Source organism: Xenopus laevis, chromosome 5L, assembly GCF_017654675.1.
Source record: "Xenopus laevis strain J_2021 chromosome 5L, Xenopus_laevis_v10.1, whole genome shotgun sequence".
Taxonomy (NCBI): Eukaryota; Metazoa; Chordata; class Amphibia; order Anura; family Pipidae; genus Xenopus; species Xenopus laevis.
Window position 1 is genome coordinate 119,210,270 of NC_054379.1, and position 19,871 is coordinate 119,230,140.

General features: G+C 37.8%; 1 protein-coding gene across 6 annotated transcripts in view; it reads left to right on the forward strand.

Moving 5' to 3' along the window:
• The window catches only part of phc3.L (polyhomeotic homolog 3 L homeolog), a 52,831-nt gene that overhangs the window by 25,507 nt on the left and 7,453 nt on the right, over window positions 1-19,871 (forward strand). For 5 of the 6 annotated variants that reach the window (XM_018263708.2, XM_018263707.2, XM_041563347.1 and 2 more), the window contains 7 exons: window positions 1,906-2,007; window positions 3,076-3,313; window positions 3,859-4,727; window positions 5,988-6,144; window positions 7,241-7,482; window positions 8,798-8,957; window positions 10,534-10,651. In XM_018263708.2, coding sequence (XP_018119197.1) covers window positions 1,906-2,007; window positions 3,076-3,313; window positions 3,859-4,727; window positions 5,988-6,144; window positions 7,241-7,482; window positions 8,798-8,957; window positions 10,534-10,651 — 1,886 coding nt within the window. The remainder of the gene's footprint in view (window positions 1-1,905; window positions 2,008-3,075; window positions 3,314-3,858; window positions 4,728-5,987; window positions 6,145-7,240; window positions 7,483-8,797; window positions 8,958-10,533; window positions 10,652-19,871) is intronic. The other variant, XM_018263709.2, reaches the window with a different exon arrangement.

Below are 19,871 nucleotides of genomic sequence, written 5' to 3' on the forward strand. Positions count from 1 at the left end.
AGTCATGTGACAGAAATGACATCAGAACTCACCGTTTATAACTGATGACATCATAACTCACCGTTTATAAGGATATCATTTACAAAATATTCACAGCTTTTGTGTATTATAAGGATATAATTTACAGGTTATTCATGTTTCTCGTGTATTATACAAATACGCTATGTATCTTATAGAAGCGCAAAGCTAATCTTATAACAGATTTTTACAATTTTGTTAAGTGGTTATAATATTGCTATTTGACCATTTTTTTTTTGTAATCATGATAGCATCAACCATCTTAATTATCATAGTTTGATGCTACTTTAAGTAGCTTAGACCCTTGCCAGGGGTAATGAATCCTGACATTTCAGGCTCTCTTATGCCCTTCCTCAAGGCACGAGAAAGGACAAAATATAGGCCTTATATTTGACCATATTTTTGCAACCAAAAAAAAAGTGCAGTGTGTGTTCTGTGTTGTATTCGCTCTTTTTTCTAACATCTGAACTGAAAGTACATTTTTAGCCTAGTGAGTGCAAAGAGATGAATTAACATTCTAAGGGGAAAATTCAATAAGCACCGAAAATATGCTAGCGACACCTTTGCCGCACTTCACTGCACATCGGCAGGCGCCGCACATCGCCAGGGCGCCGCTAATTCACTAAAATCGGAAATTGCGCTCAGGGAGGCGAAAGGTAGTGAAGTTGCGCTAGTGTTAATTCGTCAAGCAAACAGAAGTTACACTAGCGATGCCTAATTTGCATACGGTGCCAAGTTAAAGTACAATGGACGTATATGTAGCAGCAAATACATGACACTACACAAGCCTGGGAAAGCTTCATAAAATAAAATAGAGTTGTTATTTTGCCCTACACATGAGCCCACTGTATAGTTTAGGTGCCATATGTTAGGAAATGTAGGGGGAAAGGAGGGTGCCCCCAAAAAAATTTATGATCTTTTACAGCCTATCACCCTTAAAAAAGTAAAAGTCGCCGGCTTTTTTTGGGACTTAGAAAAAAATTCAACTTTTTTTTGGAGCAAGCCCTATCTACTCTATTGCACTTCGCCTGGTCTGAGGTGGCGAAGGCAAGTCTGGCGCAAGAGGTAACGTTCAGTAAAATGCGCAAGTGTAGTTATGTAGTTACGTCCCTTCGCCATAGCGCAACTTCGTCTGGCAAAAGTGTGCGAAGTAACGCTAGAGTAGGTCCACTTCACTAGCGAATTTACGCCAGCGCCCGTTAGTAAAAGTAACTAAAGGCAAAGTAACTAAATGGTGTCACGCTGGCGAATTTGCGCTAGCTTTAGCTGCTTCGCGCTTTAGTAAATTTGCCTCTAAGTGTGAAACTTCTAGTTCTCTATCTGTGCCACTAGGGGTCAGATATAATTATCTGGCAGATTAATATTGGAACCATGTTTGTCTTTTCTTATATAGTTCTCCTTGTAAACACAGTTCTGTATATTGTAGAATATTTTTTTAGGACAGAAGTGCATAAGTAGACAATAAGAGAAAAAGGAGGAAGTTCTCTTCCATGTAAAGCTTTAAAATCGAAGATATCTTGTTTGTCTTTCTTGAAACACTGTAGCTCGTCTGGGCTCCTTCTAGCCTGTTAACCACCTGGTATCTGCTATATTGTTTCAAAAATCATAGTGGTGCACAGAATAGGAAGGAAAAGGGAGATAATTCTTTTAATTGCCAATACATATACAAATAACATGAAAACCACTGAAACTAATTCGTGTTGGAAAGTTGTTTAGAATCACATTTTTATTTCACCGTGCAAAAAACTGGTTTTGGTAGACACCCCATTTAAAGAAATCATCCCCTTTAAGGAAAGCATTTCACCCTGATAAAGAAATAAATATATATTTTCTTATGCTTAGATGCCGTCCTGAGGAATTATCTTGCATTTTATTTTTTCTTTGCAGCTTATCTTTACACCTGCTGCTACAGTTGCTGCTGTGCAGTCCGATATTCCAGTTATATCATCATCCTCGTCTTCCTCCTCTTCCTGTCAATCTGCAGCTCAGGTGGGCAAAATCAAATGCATCAAAGTATGCTATATAACGTATATATGATACATGTTAGCAATTGTATCAATTACAACACCTGTATTTAATGGGTCTTAGGGATTTTGGTCAGGAGGGCCGAAGATAAGAAATGTATCAACTTATGTATCAGTTTAAAACAGTTTACAAAGTTGGTGACCCCTTTCCCAAAGCTGCTTCAGAAATTCATAAGAAGGTGAAAAATTAACTTTAAACTGCAATATTAGAAAAACAGTTAGAAATAGAAAAAAAAAACCTTTATTTCTGGTGAACTATCTGAAAAAAGTGTTGGGAAGGTGACCTAAACATAATCACACTGTTAGAAATGAAACAGAAATGGAGCTCTGGAATAATACAAATATTTTTGAGAGAGAATAGTTCCAAATAAGCCTAATGAGTCACACAGATAGTAAAGTTAATGTGGCCTAGTATTTTTATTACCTTTATTGTACCTTTTACTACCATTTTTATAAATCCCTCCATCAATAGAACTTAAAGTCTGATTTTCCCAACGTATTCAGAATAGGACTTTGAAGGGAATCTGGAATGCCCATATGAAACACATGTAAACATGGGAATAACCTAAACTATATGAATATATTGCTATGGGCAGAACCAAGACACTGCACCATGGAGCAGTAATATTTTCCACTTTGTTTTGGAGTTTTTTATTTACAATAGTAGGAAACAGTGAAAAACTGACCCAGAGTGGGGAAAAAAGGATGTCCTCTTTTGCATGTTCCAATCTTTCTAATAACGCCATCAAAATGCACAACTTATTATAATAATAATAATAGGTGTGGCCTATGGTAATGGTAATAAGCCACAAACCCCATCCATTTCTCATGGCCAAAACTACTAAAGTAGACCAGATCATGGCTTTGAATTGACATTTGTGTGAACTAGATCACATCAGTAGCACAGTGGAGCCATAAAACAAATCTACTATGATTTTAGTTATACGTTATATATAAGTAGTATTTTTTAGCGATGTACAATGTAAATGACAGTTAAAAATACTTCATATTGTATGTTTTTTAATTGGTCTAGAATTTAACAATTCGGAGCCAACCAATGCTTGAGATGTCATTTCCCAACCATAGCCCATCAAAACCCAGCAATCAAGATCACCCCCTTGCTATATGCCATAAAACAACTGTGGCAAGCTCAAAGACTATTCATGCAGATGCCACAATGGAAAATAACCAGAAAGATGAGAGTTCTGTGTCCGATTCTCGTTGCACGGCTGTAACCCGCACATCAAATTTACATCAGCTGATTTCACCAGGTATGATGTCCAAATATATATGGCACTTGTAAAGACAAATTACTAAAATTGCAACCCATAGACCAAGGCTTTTAATTAGAAGACAGCAAAACTCTTAATTGAGCACGGGGACAATTTATTTAGACCACCCAAAGAATCCATCAGATTTTACATTACAACATGAATCTGCTGGTGTTGCATGACTTAATCACGTAGGCCACTTAAAGTGTAGTTCTACCCTTAATTAAAATTGGGGCAGTGTTATGTTCTAGAATCCTCACCCTCTAAATACTCAGCAGGCTTCCATGACTCATTCCAAGAAAGGTAATTTAGATTGAAAGCAGGTCATTTAGCTTTATTGAAGTCAAGTTTTTCATTGTATTTTTGCATTTATATGTAGCAATTTCTATGAGGCCAAAATTACAGTGTGCTTAAGCAAAAGGTGGAAATAGTATATTATATGATTACCTTTATTGTCTTCTGTATATTTTTTCAAATATTGCTGCAGAAGTTATTGGTGTATATATATATATTTATATATGTGTATATTTTTGTTTTTCTTACAGTGTCATATTCTACAGTTCATTCACATTCGCTGGGTAAACACCCAGCTATCTCAATCCTTCCAGATCATCCAAAATTGCCCCAGCAAGTGATACTGCAACAGCAACAGCAGATACAGCACAGGCATCAAATACAGACCATTACTTTGCATAATCCAGCTTTAGAACCACCATCTACTCAGCATTGTGTACCGCTTCAAAGTCAGAACTTTGTACACATCCCTAGCAGTACTCATTCTCATCATTGTACACCTGTTACTACTTCCCTTTCACCATCACCAACTATCTCTCATTCGGCACAGTCATCTGTAGTAGTGTCACCTCCTCTCACTCACTCTCCCTGTCAGTCTCCAACTATAATCATTCATCCACAAGCCATCATACAGCCACAGACATCTCTGCTTGTGCCGTCCACTCTTCCAGCCCGAGACAATTTACATCATCCCCTTCAGACTACATTGCATGCAGCTCCGCAGATGTCTCTTCCAACACATCTTCCACCCACTTTATCTTTAGGGCCACAGCAACAACATGCTTTGGTTTCATCTGGTCCACAATTAATTCCTCCATTGTCACAAACACCGCAACCTGAATTACAGTCCATTGCACCACCAACAGTAGCGTCCTCTCCTCATCTTCCAACAACCCCAGCTTCCCAGCTTCAAGCACTACCTTTACAGTCCATGCAAACAATACCAGTGCAGCCTGAAATTTTAACACCAGGCCAAGTTCTGATGCAGAATACTCTGCTAACAGAAGAAGACTTGCCTGCAGCAGAAGCTCTAGTGCAGCTGCCATTCCAGACTCTTCCACCACCTCAGACTGTTGCAGTAAACCTTCATATACAGCCAGCACCAGTAGAGTCTCCTGTGGTAAGCCAAATCTAACAAATTGCAACATGGGTTTATGTGGCATCAAAATTAGAGATTCACGGAATCCACTATTTTGGATTTGGCTGAATCCATCTTGGAAGATTCGGCCGAATACCGAACCGAATCCTAATTTGCATATAGAAATTAGAGGCAGGAAAGGAAAAATTGGGTTGCTTCCTTGTTTTGTAACAAAAAGTCACGTAAAATCCTGCCCTCCCCACAATTTGCATATGCAAATTAGGATTCGGTTCGCCCAGGCATAAGGATTCGGCCGACTCCGAATCCTGCTGAAAAAGGCGGAATCTTGGCAGAATCTTGAACCGAATCCTGGATTCGGTGCATCCCTAATATATTTACCAGATAATAATTATCCATTATTTGCTGATAATGGGAAGACACCACTTACTATTAGGTGTGAAATTAATGGTTGAAAATAGCATGTTCAGTTTTCAGATGTTGCATCACTTATATGCAAACTTAAGGTTATTCATATAAGAGTAGGATGGTGTATGAAAATATTGAAATAGAACTGTGTAGATTCTTTATATCGGGCTAATCCGATCGTTCGGCCCTACAGCCAAGTAGCCATTTTGCGGTCCTCGATGAGGTGGGAAAATTTAACTTGCTCGATTGAGATCAGGATGATTTTTGGCCAGATATCAGTCTTGGAGGCCCGTCGAAAGGCCCCATACATTGGCAGATAAGCCGAATTGAAGCCGAATCATTCTAAAGGACCCGAATTGGCATCTTAAATTTGCCCATGTATGGCCATCTTTACAGAGCTTTTGTTTTAGGAAGAGGTCAGTGACCCCCATTTGAAAGCTGGAAAGAGTCAGCAGAAAAAGATAATTCAAAAACTATAAAAAGTCCAATTGAAAAGTTGCTTTGAATTAGCCGTTCTATAACATACTAAAAGTTAATTACCCCTTTGAATATTGCATAATTTTCATAAATGGATCCAGGTTATGGATTCAGTGGTGCAGTAAGCAACAAAAGTTTTTAGAAATACTTAAAAATCATTTCATTTTCCTGACAATATTCTGATTAGGTCAAAAAATTATGTTGCTTTTATAACCAGGATTGATTACTTGACTATAGTGTTTATATTATGCCAGTGTATTAATGTACTTTTGACTTGTAAGCCTTAAATGCTTTATATACTTTTCGCATTGTATATCTGTATTGATGGTTTGCAAATAACTTATAGCTATGATTATAGATTAAGTATGTTTATTTATTATAATCTCTCAACACATGTAGGTTTACCAAGTACAGAATGTGTGTCCAGAAGAGGCGCCAGTGGTGCAGAAGGACTGTGTCCATGTAATTACTCAGACCCCAACCCCTCCTACGCTGTCACCTTCTGATTTTCCCGTAGGTAGTGGAGAAGCTCTTCCTTCTGATCCCACTTTGCAAGGTAGAACATTTAATTATCCTTACACTGTGCTATCAGATAAAACAAACTGTATATACTGTATGTATTCACTGAAATAAATATGGGCAAGGAAACAACGTGTGAGTTTACTAATCACGCAGGGTTTCATGCTGAAAAAAACTTGGCAATCTTCGTCTAATTACCAGAATGAAGCGAAGAAAGACCTTGGCAGTTGTATTTTAGTGGAAGCCAGCACAGAGATTGGCAAAGGAAGAGCTGTTAGTGGGATGTATAATTGTAGCACCAGCATTTATTATGGACTGGAGAGGTTACAGTCTGTTTAGGGCCAAACAGTAGATAGTTACAGTAGTCACTAAATGACAAGAGTGTGACTTAGAATCATTTTGGCATCTTGTGCGATGAACAGTTGTATTTTAAAATGGAGGATTTTAAAATGGAGGAGTGAAATGGAAGGGAAGAATTGGATATGAGGAGTAAAGGAGAGAACATAATCAAAGATACATAGCGTATATGACTGCTATTTGGAGAGCTCTGGATCAACTAGCCGTTAGGCTGGTTATATATAGACTTAAAGGAAAACTAAACCTCCCGTTAATGAAAAATCCCCATCACCTTCCGTCCATTGGCCCCCCCTCAATGCTTTCTTCCTCCTTAGTAACCCAGTGTAAAACGTATCCCAGTCATGTACCTTGGCATAATTATGCACAGTAGCGCAGCGGACCTCTTCGGTGCCATCTTCTGTATCTTCGGATACTCTTTTATCCTTTGCCTATCTTCGGAGCTTTCCGCGAATGCACAGTAGGCACAAATACCAGAATGGTCCCAACTGGGCATGCGCAAAAAAGCTCTGTGCTGGCACTCACTTCCGAGAGGAACCAGAAGATACAGAAGATGGCGCCAGAGAGCTCCGCTTCGCTACTGTGCATGAATATGCCAAGGTACATGACAGGGACACTTTTTCCACTGAGTTACTAAGGAGGGAGAAAGCAGTGTGGGGGGCTAATGGACTGAAGGGGATGGGGATTTTTGATTAATGGGGGGTTTAGTTCTCCTTTAAAAGGTTGAACTTGATGGCAAGTGTCTTTTTTTCAACTTAAATTACTATGTTACTTTACAGGACTCCCTTCCATAGCATCTTCGGTCAGTGCCTCAGTAATCAAGTCTCCATCGGATACTTCACATATGTCTATACCAGCACCTCCGTTACTTTTACCAGCTGCTACAACAAGAAGCACTAGAACATTGAAACCTAACAGCATTCCAGGACTAGAGAAACTGCCCCATGCCATTGTAAAACCACAGATTTTGACCCACGTTATAGAGGGGTTTGTCATTCAAGAAGGAGTGGAACCATTTCCCGTAAGTATATGCTTATGAGGCCAAATTTTGTGTGAAGGCAGTGTAAGTTGTCAAGTAACAACAGTATAAATGAATATGGATAAAAGATATCAAGGAACTTTTTTTCATTCTACCCATTTCCTTGCACTGATGCCGTTCTTAGCCTACTCTCAGGCTAAGACAAGACTACATTAATTCAGGTGCAAGTAAGATGGGGCCATATAGGTAAGGGTCATTTAAGTATTATATAGAATGAAGAAAACTGGAGAGCCTGCCAAAGTGAATTAATGTTGTTTTTTTTATTGAAGCACTACATTTAAGTATTACAAAAATGTTACTGATAGGGATGCACTGAATCCAGGATTCGGTTCGGGATTCGGCCTTTTTCAGCAGGATTTGGATTCGACCGAATCCTTCTGCCCGGCCGAACCGAATCCTAATTTGCATATGCAAATTAGGGACGGGGAAGGAAATCACATGACTTTTTGTCACAAAGCAAGGAAGTAAAAATTGTTTTCCCCTTCCCACCCCTAATTTGCATATGCAAATTAGGATTTGGATTCGGGTTCGGTATTCGGCCGAATTTTTCACAAAGGATTCAGGGGTTTGGCCGAATCCAAAATAGTGGATTCGGTGCATCCCTAGTTACTGATCTTACCAAATGTTACAACAAATTTCAATGTATGTTCCCTTGTCTCATACGTTATAACGGATTTGATAATATACAATAATTATAGTCATAATTCTTTGAAGCCACCATGCTGGACTGAGGTAGTTTCAGTATACAATAAATATTAGTATAGTTTTATATATATTGGCATTTCACTGACTAGGAGTTTTTTGGGGGAGGGATTTATATCCATCAATGCTGCATTAATCTTAATATCAGCTGGCCAACCTGCAGCTGTGACTCCTATATGGGAAAGATCATTTTACAAATATATGTGAGGAGGGCAACGCATAATGAAAAGGCAAAATATATCCACTCTCAAGATATGCTTTAAGGTTCTACAAGAAAGTTTTTTGTAGCTCTGACACCATATCATTGTTACTGTTTTAATGAGGACTTCTAGCCACATGAATACTCTTAGCAAAGCTGGCCCAAGGGTTTCAGTGAATTCTTTATTTTACATCATGTATTCATTATTCTCTGGCTCTTGAGATAAATAATAGATATAGATAATTATCTCACTACTTAAAAAGGATAAGATCCAGCTTAATGTATTTCTAAATTATTGATGCAATAAAACACCATTTTAGTAACGTCATAATGTAAATACACTTTAGTGACTGTAATTAAAGAGTGGTTTACACACAATGCTTTATGGCCTTATAGGTAAATCGTTCATCCCTATTAGCGGAGAAGGCAGTGAAACCTCTGTCGCCCTTGGATGAAGGAAATATGAATATTGCTGACATGGAATCTGACATCCAAAGCTCAGCTAAACTTCCTGACAACTCAACAGACACAGACATGGAGGACCTTACTGCTGAGGGTTAGTAGACATATGCATGTATCTATACTTAATCTTGTCAGGCAGTGAAAAAACTGGAAGCCCATCCTATATAGCCTGTCCTCCACTGAGTGCTCTGAATGGCATTTCAACCTATTTTATGGGGTTTTTTTTTAGTACTTACATCCCATAACTTTTAACATTCTTTATTGAAAATAAAGAACTGTCTGGTTTTATCCATGTCTTTTGATTCTCGCAGGCCATGCTTTGTGCATCTAATACCAGTATTACAACTAAAAATGGATGTGTGCTACAGGAGTTTTGTAAGGAAGCATGTGAAAAAAAAATTGCCAAACCAAGAACAGAAACACTCCAGGAAAAATTTGGAATTTGCAATTTTCAATTATATTCTATTAATACAAACAAGTTGCAATTTTGATAACATGGAATATGATGTGAAAAAATGGCATTTTGGAGCCTGGCAGTCAGATCCTGTATGGTTAGAGAAGGACAAAACAATAAAGACAGTACACCCTTCAGCTGGAGGACCTTTGAGTGTAGTTCATGGCAGCTTCTCTAACGGTTCCTGAATTATATTTTGTGCTAGGCTCCAAAAAGCTTATAAACTTTACAGGGCAAGGGCTCATTGTTACCTAAATAACAATATGTATAGTGCTGATGTACAAAAGTAACAACATTTAAAGGTAGAAAAGTAACAATATTTGAGATTAAACGAATAATAGTATATGTAATGCAATGTATTCTATGTGTTATCTGCACTTATGAAGTAATATGTTGTTTGTGTGTGGGCAGTTAGGCCCAAACTGATACAGGTTATTATGTTTCTGCTAAATAATCACCTGTTTAGAAGAAGAAAGCTAAGACCTCCTACTGGTGTTAAGCCTAAATGCTGTTGCAGAGCCAAAAAAAAGATAAGCTTCATAATCCAGATAGTTCAAGGGTTAATTCACCTTTAACTTATCATAAATATGTTATAGAATGTCTTATTTTAACTTTTCAACTGGTCTTTATTTGAGATATATATATATATATATATATATATATATATATATATATATTTTTTTTTTTTTTTTAAATGCTACTTTTTTTTCTGATTCTTGCCATCCTTCAAAAGGGGGTCACTAACATCTACATCATGCTAAAAGTTAATGTAAAAGTTAAATACCCATTTTGATGCAATCAATGTAAAATTGATCTTTCTAGGTGATCACGCCTTTGGTGAGGGTCAGGTATTTGCAAATCACCTAATTCTTAAATAGCCTTAAATAAAGGTCTCCGCTTTATCCTAGTATTTTTTTGAAGTGTGGAGAAAGAACCAGAGTTCCAGTAGGAAACCCTGACTACAAACCCTTTACAGATAGTACCAGGTTGTAGGCAAACAGTATAGAGCTGCAAGGCTTAATGTATACATTGAAAATACATGCTTGTGTAGACACATAATCTTACAGTGGTACAGAAAGTGCTGGTAAAATTAATACAGTTTACTTTTTGGTGTAATGGGATATGAACAGCAGATAAAAGAGTTCAATAAATAACTTTGTGCCATTATTTGGAAAGAAGAAATGCTGAGTACATACTCAAAGTATTATTTTTTCAGCAGAGGGCATCGACGAGCTTGAATGTGAACTTTTGGCCTGTGAATTTTGTGGGAAGACAGGGTATCCCAACAAGTTCCTGCGGTCAAAGAGGTTCTGCTCTTTGTCATGTGCAAAAAGGTAACACGATTTGGAAATTAACACAAAGCACAATGTATGTAATTTGTATTATTTTATAATGCATGATTGTTTGATACACATGGCAATCACTTGTGTTATCCAGCTCATCTTGCCAAATCACAGATAGATAGCATATGAAGAACCATACACAGGCCACTTTTCTGTTCTGTTTATTCAGACAGATAGCATGAAAAATGGCTGGAGCCAAAGCTAGCCTAATGCTGGCTATAGACACAAAAATACAGTCATACGAAATCACCATGTGTGGAGTGTCACGTAATTTTTTGTGTCATGGCAATCAGTTGTTCAGTCGATAGGACAGGTTTAAAGATATCAGCTACTGATAATATCTCTGTATTGCCGGTCTCACGATATCAATGAATGATTGTCACTACTATTTGTCGAATATAACTTTTGTATAATTGCCTTTTATAAACTAATGGCCAGAACATCGTCTGATTTGTTCTTCCTACTTATATTAATCTAGTGGTTAATGGTAGATCGTTATATTGAAAGGAATAAACATTCATCACATAAAGAATAAAATCTGCATGTCTGTGGCCAGTGATTTATTTTGTCTGCCTGTATGTGTGGTATAAATGCTTTTCACCTCTCTCTATTACTGTCCAGCAAACCTCTTTTTCTTACCATTTTTCTTCCTATGCAGACAAAGTAATAAACTATGCTCTCCACATTTTATCCAGCATCACAAGAATTAAAAATATTACTTACCTATTGTATCTTTTCCCATTTGGTATAATGTGAGCAAAACCTTAGCACTGGGTGTTTGCAGGATGCATGCACTGAGCTTAATTAGCAATTGGTAAAAGCTGCAGCAGGTCACATGTACACAAAATGTGTTTTTCTTATATGCTGATAATGTGGTTTTGCCTATGTTTGTTTTGTGAATAATAAAATTGTAAGCTCCTTTTATGGGGAGATAGAAAGCAAAATGTATATTTATATAAATGTATTTTTTTGTTAATAATTTCAACTTTGTTGTAGCTGAATGTGCCTTTAAGTGCATGGGCTGCTGGGAAAGGCAGACTTACATACTTAAATTTTGTTTGGTTTATAGAGAGTCAGCGCTATCACAGCTTAGGGAAACAAGCAGTATGAAAAAAGAAAAAATATAGTGTAGTATATTCACATTTATCTTTTTGGTTTAGTTAGCCCACTTTCCAAAATCTCCAATCACCACAGGGTTTTCTTGCATTCCGCACTTTAGTGACACACTTAAAATGTTGCAGCACGGTCACCTTGTGTAGTTTAAAAATACTTACAAACGTTTAGTTTACATGTAAGCCTTTAGGGGTGTCTATAGTCCTAACCGGCACTTCCGCTCTCGCGTTACACGAGGTGACACGAGGTGACCGTGCTGCAACATTTTAAGTGTGACACTAAAGTGTGGAATGCAAGAAAACCCTGTGGTGATTGGAGATTTTGGAAAGTGGGCTAACTAAACCAAAAAGAGTGTGAATATACTACACTATATTTTTTCTTCTGACTCTCTAAAGACCAAAACAAAACTTTGTACTATACTTGAAGGAGAACGAGTCTATTGGGAGCTGGCAACTAAAGGGAAACATGTGTATTCCTCAAACTATACTTACAGACCAAGGTTCAAATTTCCAGTCCAGTTTAATGAGACAGATAAACCAGCTTCTGGGTATACAAGCGGTACCATCCACAAACCGATGGTCTGGTTGAGCGTTTTAATCAAACTAAAAAAAATGCTTAGTAAGTGTGTGAGTCAGGATCCAAAACATTGGGATCAATTACTTCCATATCTATTATTTGCATATAGGGAGGTTCCTCAAGCATCCAGTGGCTTCTCCCCATTTGAGCTGCTTTATGGCAGGCCCGAAAGGACCACTAGATGTTATTAAGGAAAACTGGGAGAAATCTTAATTTTAACAAAAGAATTTGGTGGATTATGTGATTTCTATGAGAGACAAGTTAAATTAGATGACTGTATTTGCCAAAGCTATCCTCACTGAATCACAGTCACACACGAAGAGAAACTTTTTTCACCAGGTGACAAAGTTCTACTTTTATTGCCATCTTCTGAGAATAAGTTGCTAGCTAAATGTCAAGGACCATTTACAGTAATACGTCAGACTGGTTTAGTAGACTATGAAATTTTCATGCCTGGTAGAATACAGCAAAAGAGAATTTTTCGTGCCAATTTATTAAAAAAGTGGGTTGACAGATCATCTAGTGTGTGCACTATTCTATCGGAATGTTGCCCAAATGTCTTTGAGCAAGCTTATTCTAGTTTGTCCCATAACTGTTCTGAGTTATCAGACCTAAAAAGGGGTACAGAACTGACATCTGAGCAGAACATAGACTTAGATCTGTTGTTTAAGAAACACAAGGCAACATTTGTATCTAAACCAGGCATTACTAATGTAGTTAAACACATTATTGACACTTGGGATGCAAAACCAATCCATCAAAAACCCCTACAGGGTACCAGAGAAACTTAAACCAATAATAGAGGCAGAATTGGAAAATATGTTAGAGCTAGGTGTCATTGAATCATCTACTAGCCCATGGTGTTCTCCAATTGTCATTGTACCCAAGAAAAATGGGGAAAAGCGGTTTTGCAAATACTTCAGAAAAATTAATCAAGTTTCAAAATTTGACTCTTATCCAATGCCCCTCATTGATGCTATGATTAGCCAACTGGGTGAAGCCCAATATATCTCTACATTTGACCTAACAAAAGGTTACTGGCAGATTTTATTGGATAAAGAATCCCGTGAGAAAACTGCTTTTGCTACACCCCAAGGGTTATTTCAGTTTACACATATGCCATTTGGGTTACACGGGGCACCAGCCACATTTCAGCGGCTAATGGATATAGTGACAAAGCCACACAGTTCACACTGTGCTGCTTCTCTTGACAATGTCATCATATTTAGCTATGATTGGAAGTCTCATATTGTCCATTTCCAATGCTGGACTTACAATAAACCCAACCAAATGCTCTATAGCTCAAAAAGAAACCTCTTATCTAGGATATGTGATAGGAAATGGCAAAGTTAAACCAGGAAACTTCAAAGGTAAAGGCAGTAAAAGAAGCCCTTGTTCCTAAGATGAAAAAAGAAGTTAGTTTTTTTTAGGTCTGGCAGGTTATTACCGCCGTTTTATCTCAAATTTCTCTGTGTCTTAGTGATCTTACAAAAAAGACCCAAAGGAATGTTGTTGAGTGGACATCAGATTGTGACAAAGCATTTAACATTCTAAAAGAAATACTTTGCACAGCTCCAGTTTTGACTAATCCAAATTTCTCACTACCATTTCAAGTGCAGGTTGATGCATCAGAGAGAGGTATAGGGGCTGTTCTTTGCCAAATTCAAGATGAGAAAAAACACCCAATTTTATTTATTAGTAGAAAGTTTTTTCCCAGAGAACAGAAATATTCCACTATAGAAAAGGAATGTTTGACCATTAAGTGGGCCATAGAGAGTTTACGTTATTATCTGACCGGAAAGGAATTTGTTGTAGTTTCCGATCATCATCCATTATATTGGTTGAACCAAATGAGAAATAACAATGCTCGTTTAGCAAGGTGGTAACTGGCATTGCAACCTTACAAGTTTACAGTACATTACAAACCAGGGAGTCTGCATAAAAATGCTGATCACCTATCTACTGTAGGTTTGGTACTGAAGTCCAGGAAGAGTTTGTGGAAGAACAAGCTTCCACTTAAGCTGCGGGGTATGTTAGGATGTGCACAGTGATTTATTTTGTTTGCCTGTATGTGTGGTATAAATGCTTTCCCCCCCTCTCTCTATTGCTGGCCAGCAAACCTATTTTTCTTCCCATTTTTCTTCCTATGCAGACAAAGTAATAAACTATGCTGATAATGTGGTTTTGCTTATGTTTGTTTTGTGAATAATAAGATTGTAAGCTTCTTTTATGGGGAGATAGAAAGCAAAATGTATATTTATATAAATGTATTTTTTTGTTAATAATTTCAACTTTGTTGAATGTGCCTTTAAGAGCATGGGCTGCTGGAAAAGGCAGACTTACACACTTAAGAAACATACAAAAGGCTGTTTAGAAGAACTCCTGATCTCAGAGCAAGCAGTCTAAGTGTAGGGTATAAAGAAAAAGGAGAAAGAAAGAAAAAGGGCCTTGTTTTGTGACTGCACATGATCCGTTATATCTAGCAGAGAGGAGTTACATTTACCTAATCCTAATAACAAGCAACATTGTAATTTGATAACCTGGTGTTATCATCTTATCTTAAAGACTGCAAACAAAGTTTTAAATTGGATAACTGAAGATAAGATAAGGGTATCCTTTTCTAAACCATACAACGAATTGAAACTAAATTATCTTTTTGATAAATTTTGAGGGAAGTGTTTGATATATAGAGGTTTGGTGAATTGATACAGTCACAAAACAAGGTCCTTTTTCTTTCTTTCTCCTTTTTCTTTATAATTGATTTACACCTTGTTTGGCTGTAGAGTCTGAGCATCTATTGAATTTATTTTAAGAGTTAATTTTTTCCTTCTAATAAAAGTCCAAGTGTAGGGTGGTTGCCTGGAAAGAGGTAGTTGCAAAGTGCCCTGTTTATTTTTGTTATATGAAGTTGGAACAGTGCTTTATGTGAAAAGTTAGCGAAAATACTTTTCTTCTGTTCTTCTTCAATGTAACTTACTTGGCAATTACAAGGTTAGTAAACGGCAAGGCATTTTCAAGGAGATTTGTCTCCTGCTGTAGCAATTTTCTAGTGCGGGTAACAAATCTCCCTGTGTGTTATTGCCTTAGGCTTAGTCCACACCAGGCCGAACCGCTTCCTCTTCTCCTGTAATGAGAGTCGCCTGCGTTAGAACACACTCGGCAATTAGTTTTCCCAAGTTGCTCGAAGTTTCCTGAGGCAACTTCGGAAAACGACGCGCTGCATGTGTCATAACGCAGGCGACTCTCATTACAGCCGGCGCAGGAGAAGAGGAAGCGGTTCGGGGAGATTAGTCGCCTCAAAGAGGTAGCGATTAGTCGCCAGGGCGCTAAATCTCCCCGAATCGCCTGGTGTGGACTAAGTTTAAATGGTGCAAAACAAGACAGTAGGCCTTTCAGTGCATAATCACTAACACACCCATTTTATGCCATGTGTAATATATTTTAAAAGAGTATAAAAGTGACCCGACACCTGAAATAAGTATGCACCATTTAAAACTGTACAAAAAGGTCTATATTTTCCAGTTTTGATTCTGTGAGCAATTATCAGGAAAATTAAGTGAACCAACATGATTTCTAATTCTTTCATTATTCACATGATTTTGAGTTTGCATGGCGTGTCAAGAGGTGAGAGTCTGGAATGGGATGACATGGGGAGGTCACAGGTTCTTACCAGGCCCCGCATAGTTAAGCCACTGTGATCTAGACACTTAAAAGGCAAAGAATGAAAGGGCATCTATCACCTAACTATTGTTTCTCCAAGGGGGCCAACAAAGCTCACATTCTAATAAAATATGTGTGACCTAGATTGCTCATTGTGCCCCCGAGCCAATCTTTTAGGTCGCACCTTTGGTGAAAAGCGTCTTTGGAAAAACAAAGTGATACGTATGCAATCCTGCTGACATGAATGTGAATCGCCGACGGGATGGCATATGTATCACTTTAGTTTTCTGAGGCATTTCGGGGAGAGTGGCGAAGAATTGTCTCTTGGCGACTAATCTCCCCGTGTGCCAGACACCTGTCAGTTTACCCAGTGCAATTAAAAAAAAGGGAAAAATATGCCACCAGCTTGGATAGCTACTGCTGCAATACCTGTTATGATTTTTTCATGGAAAAAAGAAGGGATCATTTCATGTTAACCAATTTCTTCCCAACACTGATGTAGCAAATAACTAAATTCATTGTACCATGCTTGGCATATTTTGGAAATACAGCTATGGGTATTGTAGCATATATTTATTTATCTGTGTGTGCACCATAACTTAAAGGGATACGGTCATGGGAAAACATGTTTTTTTCAAAACTCATCAGTTAATAGTGCTGCTCCAGCAGAATTCTGCACTGAAATCCATTTTTAAAAAGAGCAAACAGATTTTTTATATTCAATTTTGAAATCTGACGTGGGGCTAGATATATTGTCAGTTTCCCAGCTGCCCCCAGTCATGTGACTTGTGCTCTGATAAACTTCAGTCACTCTTTACTGCTGTACTGCAAGTTGGAGTGATATCACCCCTCCCCCTCAGCAGCCTAACAACTGAACAATGGGAAGGTAACCAGATAGCAGCTCCCTAACACAAGATAACAGTTCCCTGGAAGATCTAAGAACAACACTCAATAGTAAAAGCCAAGACCCACTGAGACTGATTCAGTTACATTCAGCAGGAGAAATAACAGCCTGCCAGAAAGTAGTTCCAGCCTAAAGTGCAGGCACAAGTCATATGACTGTGGCAGCTGGGAAACTGACAAAATGTCTAGCCCCATGTCAGATTTCAAAATTGAATATAAAAAAAATCTGTTTGCTCTTTTGAGAAATGGATTTCAGTGCAGAAATCTGCTGGAGCAGCACTATTAACTGAGGCGTTTTGGAAAAAACATGTTTTCCCATATCAGTATCCCTTTCACATCTTTTTGACCTGTAAACAACACACCAGCGCTGAGTCACTGACCGATTTCCCCTGCTCTAACTGACTCATTCCAACAAGTCATCAATTTGCTCTCCCCACTTTTTACTTTCTTGTACAGTACATAGGCATTCTGCTTTTAGGAGCCCCCAGATCTGTAATTTGTAGAAATCTCTTTAAAGTTAGGTATAAGCTATAGTTGGTTCTGTCTCTTTGTTTGATGCAGTAACATTTACCAGAAAATGCAGCTCTGTGGGTGAGATTCTAGCAGAAATCTAATTTTAAATATGTAATAATTCAATCACCATGCCAGAACAAATAAATCTACATAGCACGTGTATGTGTAGATAAATGCACTATAATTGTTAGAGAATATACTCAAAGTTATCAGAAACACTATTGAACATGCAGGCCTGTGTAAGCACCCATGACACAAACTTGCAGTTAGATTGTACTAATACAGGAGAAAACATCAGTTCAAATAATGAATAACATATTTGGTACAAACCGTACAGCTGTGAAAACGGTTATTAAGAACATCGTAGGTGGGAAGATTACCATAAGACAAGTACATTAGAACCCCAATTTTACCCAATTCTATGAGGTATATTTATCAAAGAGTGAAGTTAGAGATCGCCACAGTCTTCTAGATTGAAATTCCACCACTCTTCATTCATTTCTATGGGATTTTTAAAAGAGTATTTTTCAATGGCTGAAAGTTCATCTTTTGATAAATACGCCTTTAAAATCCCATAGAAATGAATGAAGAGTGGTGGATTTCAGGACTGTGGTGATCTCTAACTTCACTCTTTGATAAATATACTACTATGTTTTTTTGGAATTGACACGTTTTATATTACAGTCCTATACAGACAGGCAGTGTTTTTTTTTTTTCTCAAAGCTTTTACATTTTCTTTACGTGATTTTATTGCCACCCCCTGGGAATCATAAGCATCCAAAGAACACAGTAAAAATTCACTAGGTTCTATCCTATCCAGGGTTGCCACATTTTTTGGGAAGAATTATTTCGATTTTATTTTCTATTAATAAAATTGGGGTTAAGCATAATTTTTACCGGCCAGGCCGGGTGGCAACCCTAATGCTATCTAGCCTGTTTTAAAACTCAGCAGTATCAGTCACACATGGCTTCAAGGAAGAACATATCAAAGAAACCCAATATTAGATGATATGGGCCTTCCTTGTGAGCTGCAGAGTATTTTATGAATCATGAGAAGAATGAATACGAATCTCAGGATATGGGGAAAATAGTAACTGATACACTTCTTCTGTCAGCACTGTTAAATTAAGAGATTTATTTCAGCTTTACTGTAAGGTCACGTTAAGTTTTTTGGGTTTTTTTTTCAAAATATAATGCAAAGAGTTACCATGCTGCCATTTTGCTTCCCTGTGATGATCTGCTTTATTCATAATTTCCCTTGTACCACCTCTGTCAGCTTGATAAGGAAATGAGTATTTTAAATATATTGTGCCCCAATCACTGATCTGTATGCAGATATTTACCCCTCTTCTGCCCTGAGGCAGCTTTTGTGGAAATGAGGCTCTTAAAGTTACCAGGAGCCGAGTTTTTTTTTTTTTTTGAAGTCTGAGGGGCGCTGCCTCCTGAATCAAATCTCTCCAGTCGCCTCATTGGTGCAGCACGCTTATCTGTATGCTTGAGGAAATGGTGTGCCCAGAAAAGGTTGCAGCCAACATGGCATTAGTAAAAGAACCAACTGTGAATGTGGAATCTGTGTTACTGGCACTAAAGCCATTTTTTAGGTGGGTGCAACATAATCTAAATTGTATAGCACTAAAAAGGATTTCCATAACTGCAATAAGACATCACCTGAGTTTCAATGACCACACGTAAAATTTGAGTCTGTCCTACACAAAAATGCTGATATTTTTGTCATAGAACTGAAACTAAATATAAAATACAATGACCACATTATAAAACCATGATATTAAAGGAATTATTCATGTTGTGAATCTGAAGATCAGCCTGAGGCAAGAAGCCCTGTGTAGGGGTCTGGATACTCATGTATAGAAGAACCAAGCACAGCCGGTACCAGTAAAAGAGGGAGAGAGAGGACCAGATGATGGGGGTAGGCCAAAACAAGACGGAGTTGAAGGGTGAAGGAGTCTGTCACAGCAGACAGTGTAAATTGTTTTGTAACTTGTCTACAAAATAAGAGGAGAAGCTGGAACTGCCTTTTCTTTGCCTCTATCTATATTGAGTGATAAATCTGTCTATAAATGTGGCAGGCCTTTAAGTGTGTTGAAGGACAACAGTGGGCTTGGCTGTAAAGGAAGAGAACACACCTACAATTGCTTGCATAGCACACAAATCCATTGTCATCTGCCAAAAAATTTGGAAGGCAGATTAGGGGAAATTGTCCATGGAAAACACATGTAGGAGTATTTGTGTAAACTGCATTTAGTATCTATCTAGAAATAAACAGTTTCCAGTATGTTCCTGTTAGCAGGTATTGTTTTGTTACATGTACAGGAACTAGGATCATCATACTCCATTCTGAGACTTCCTGTGAAGCTTTCTTATTGTTGTCAGATTGTCCCTAGGGAGTGATTTCACCTGTTTGCTAAATCGTTTGCTCTTTATCCAG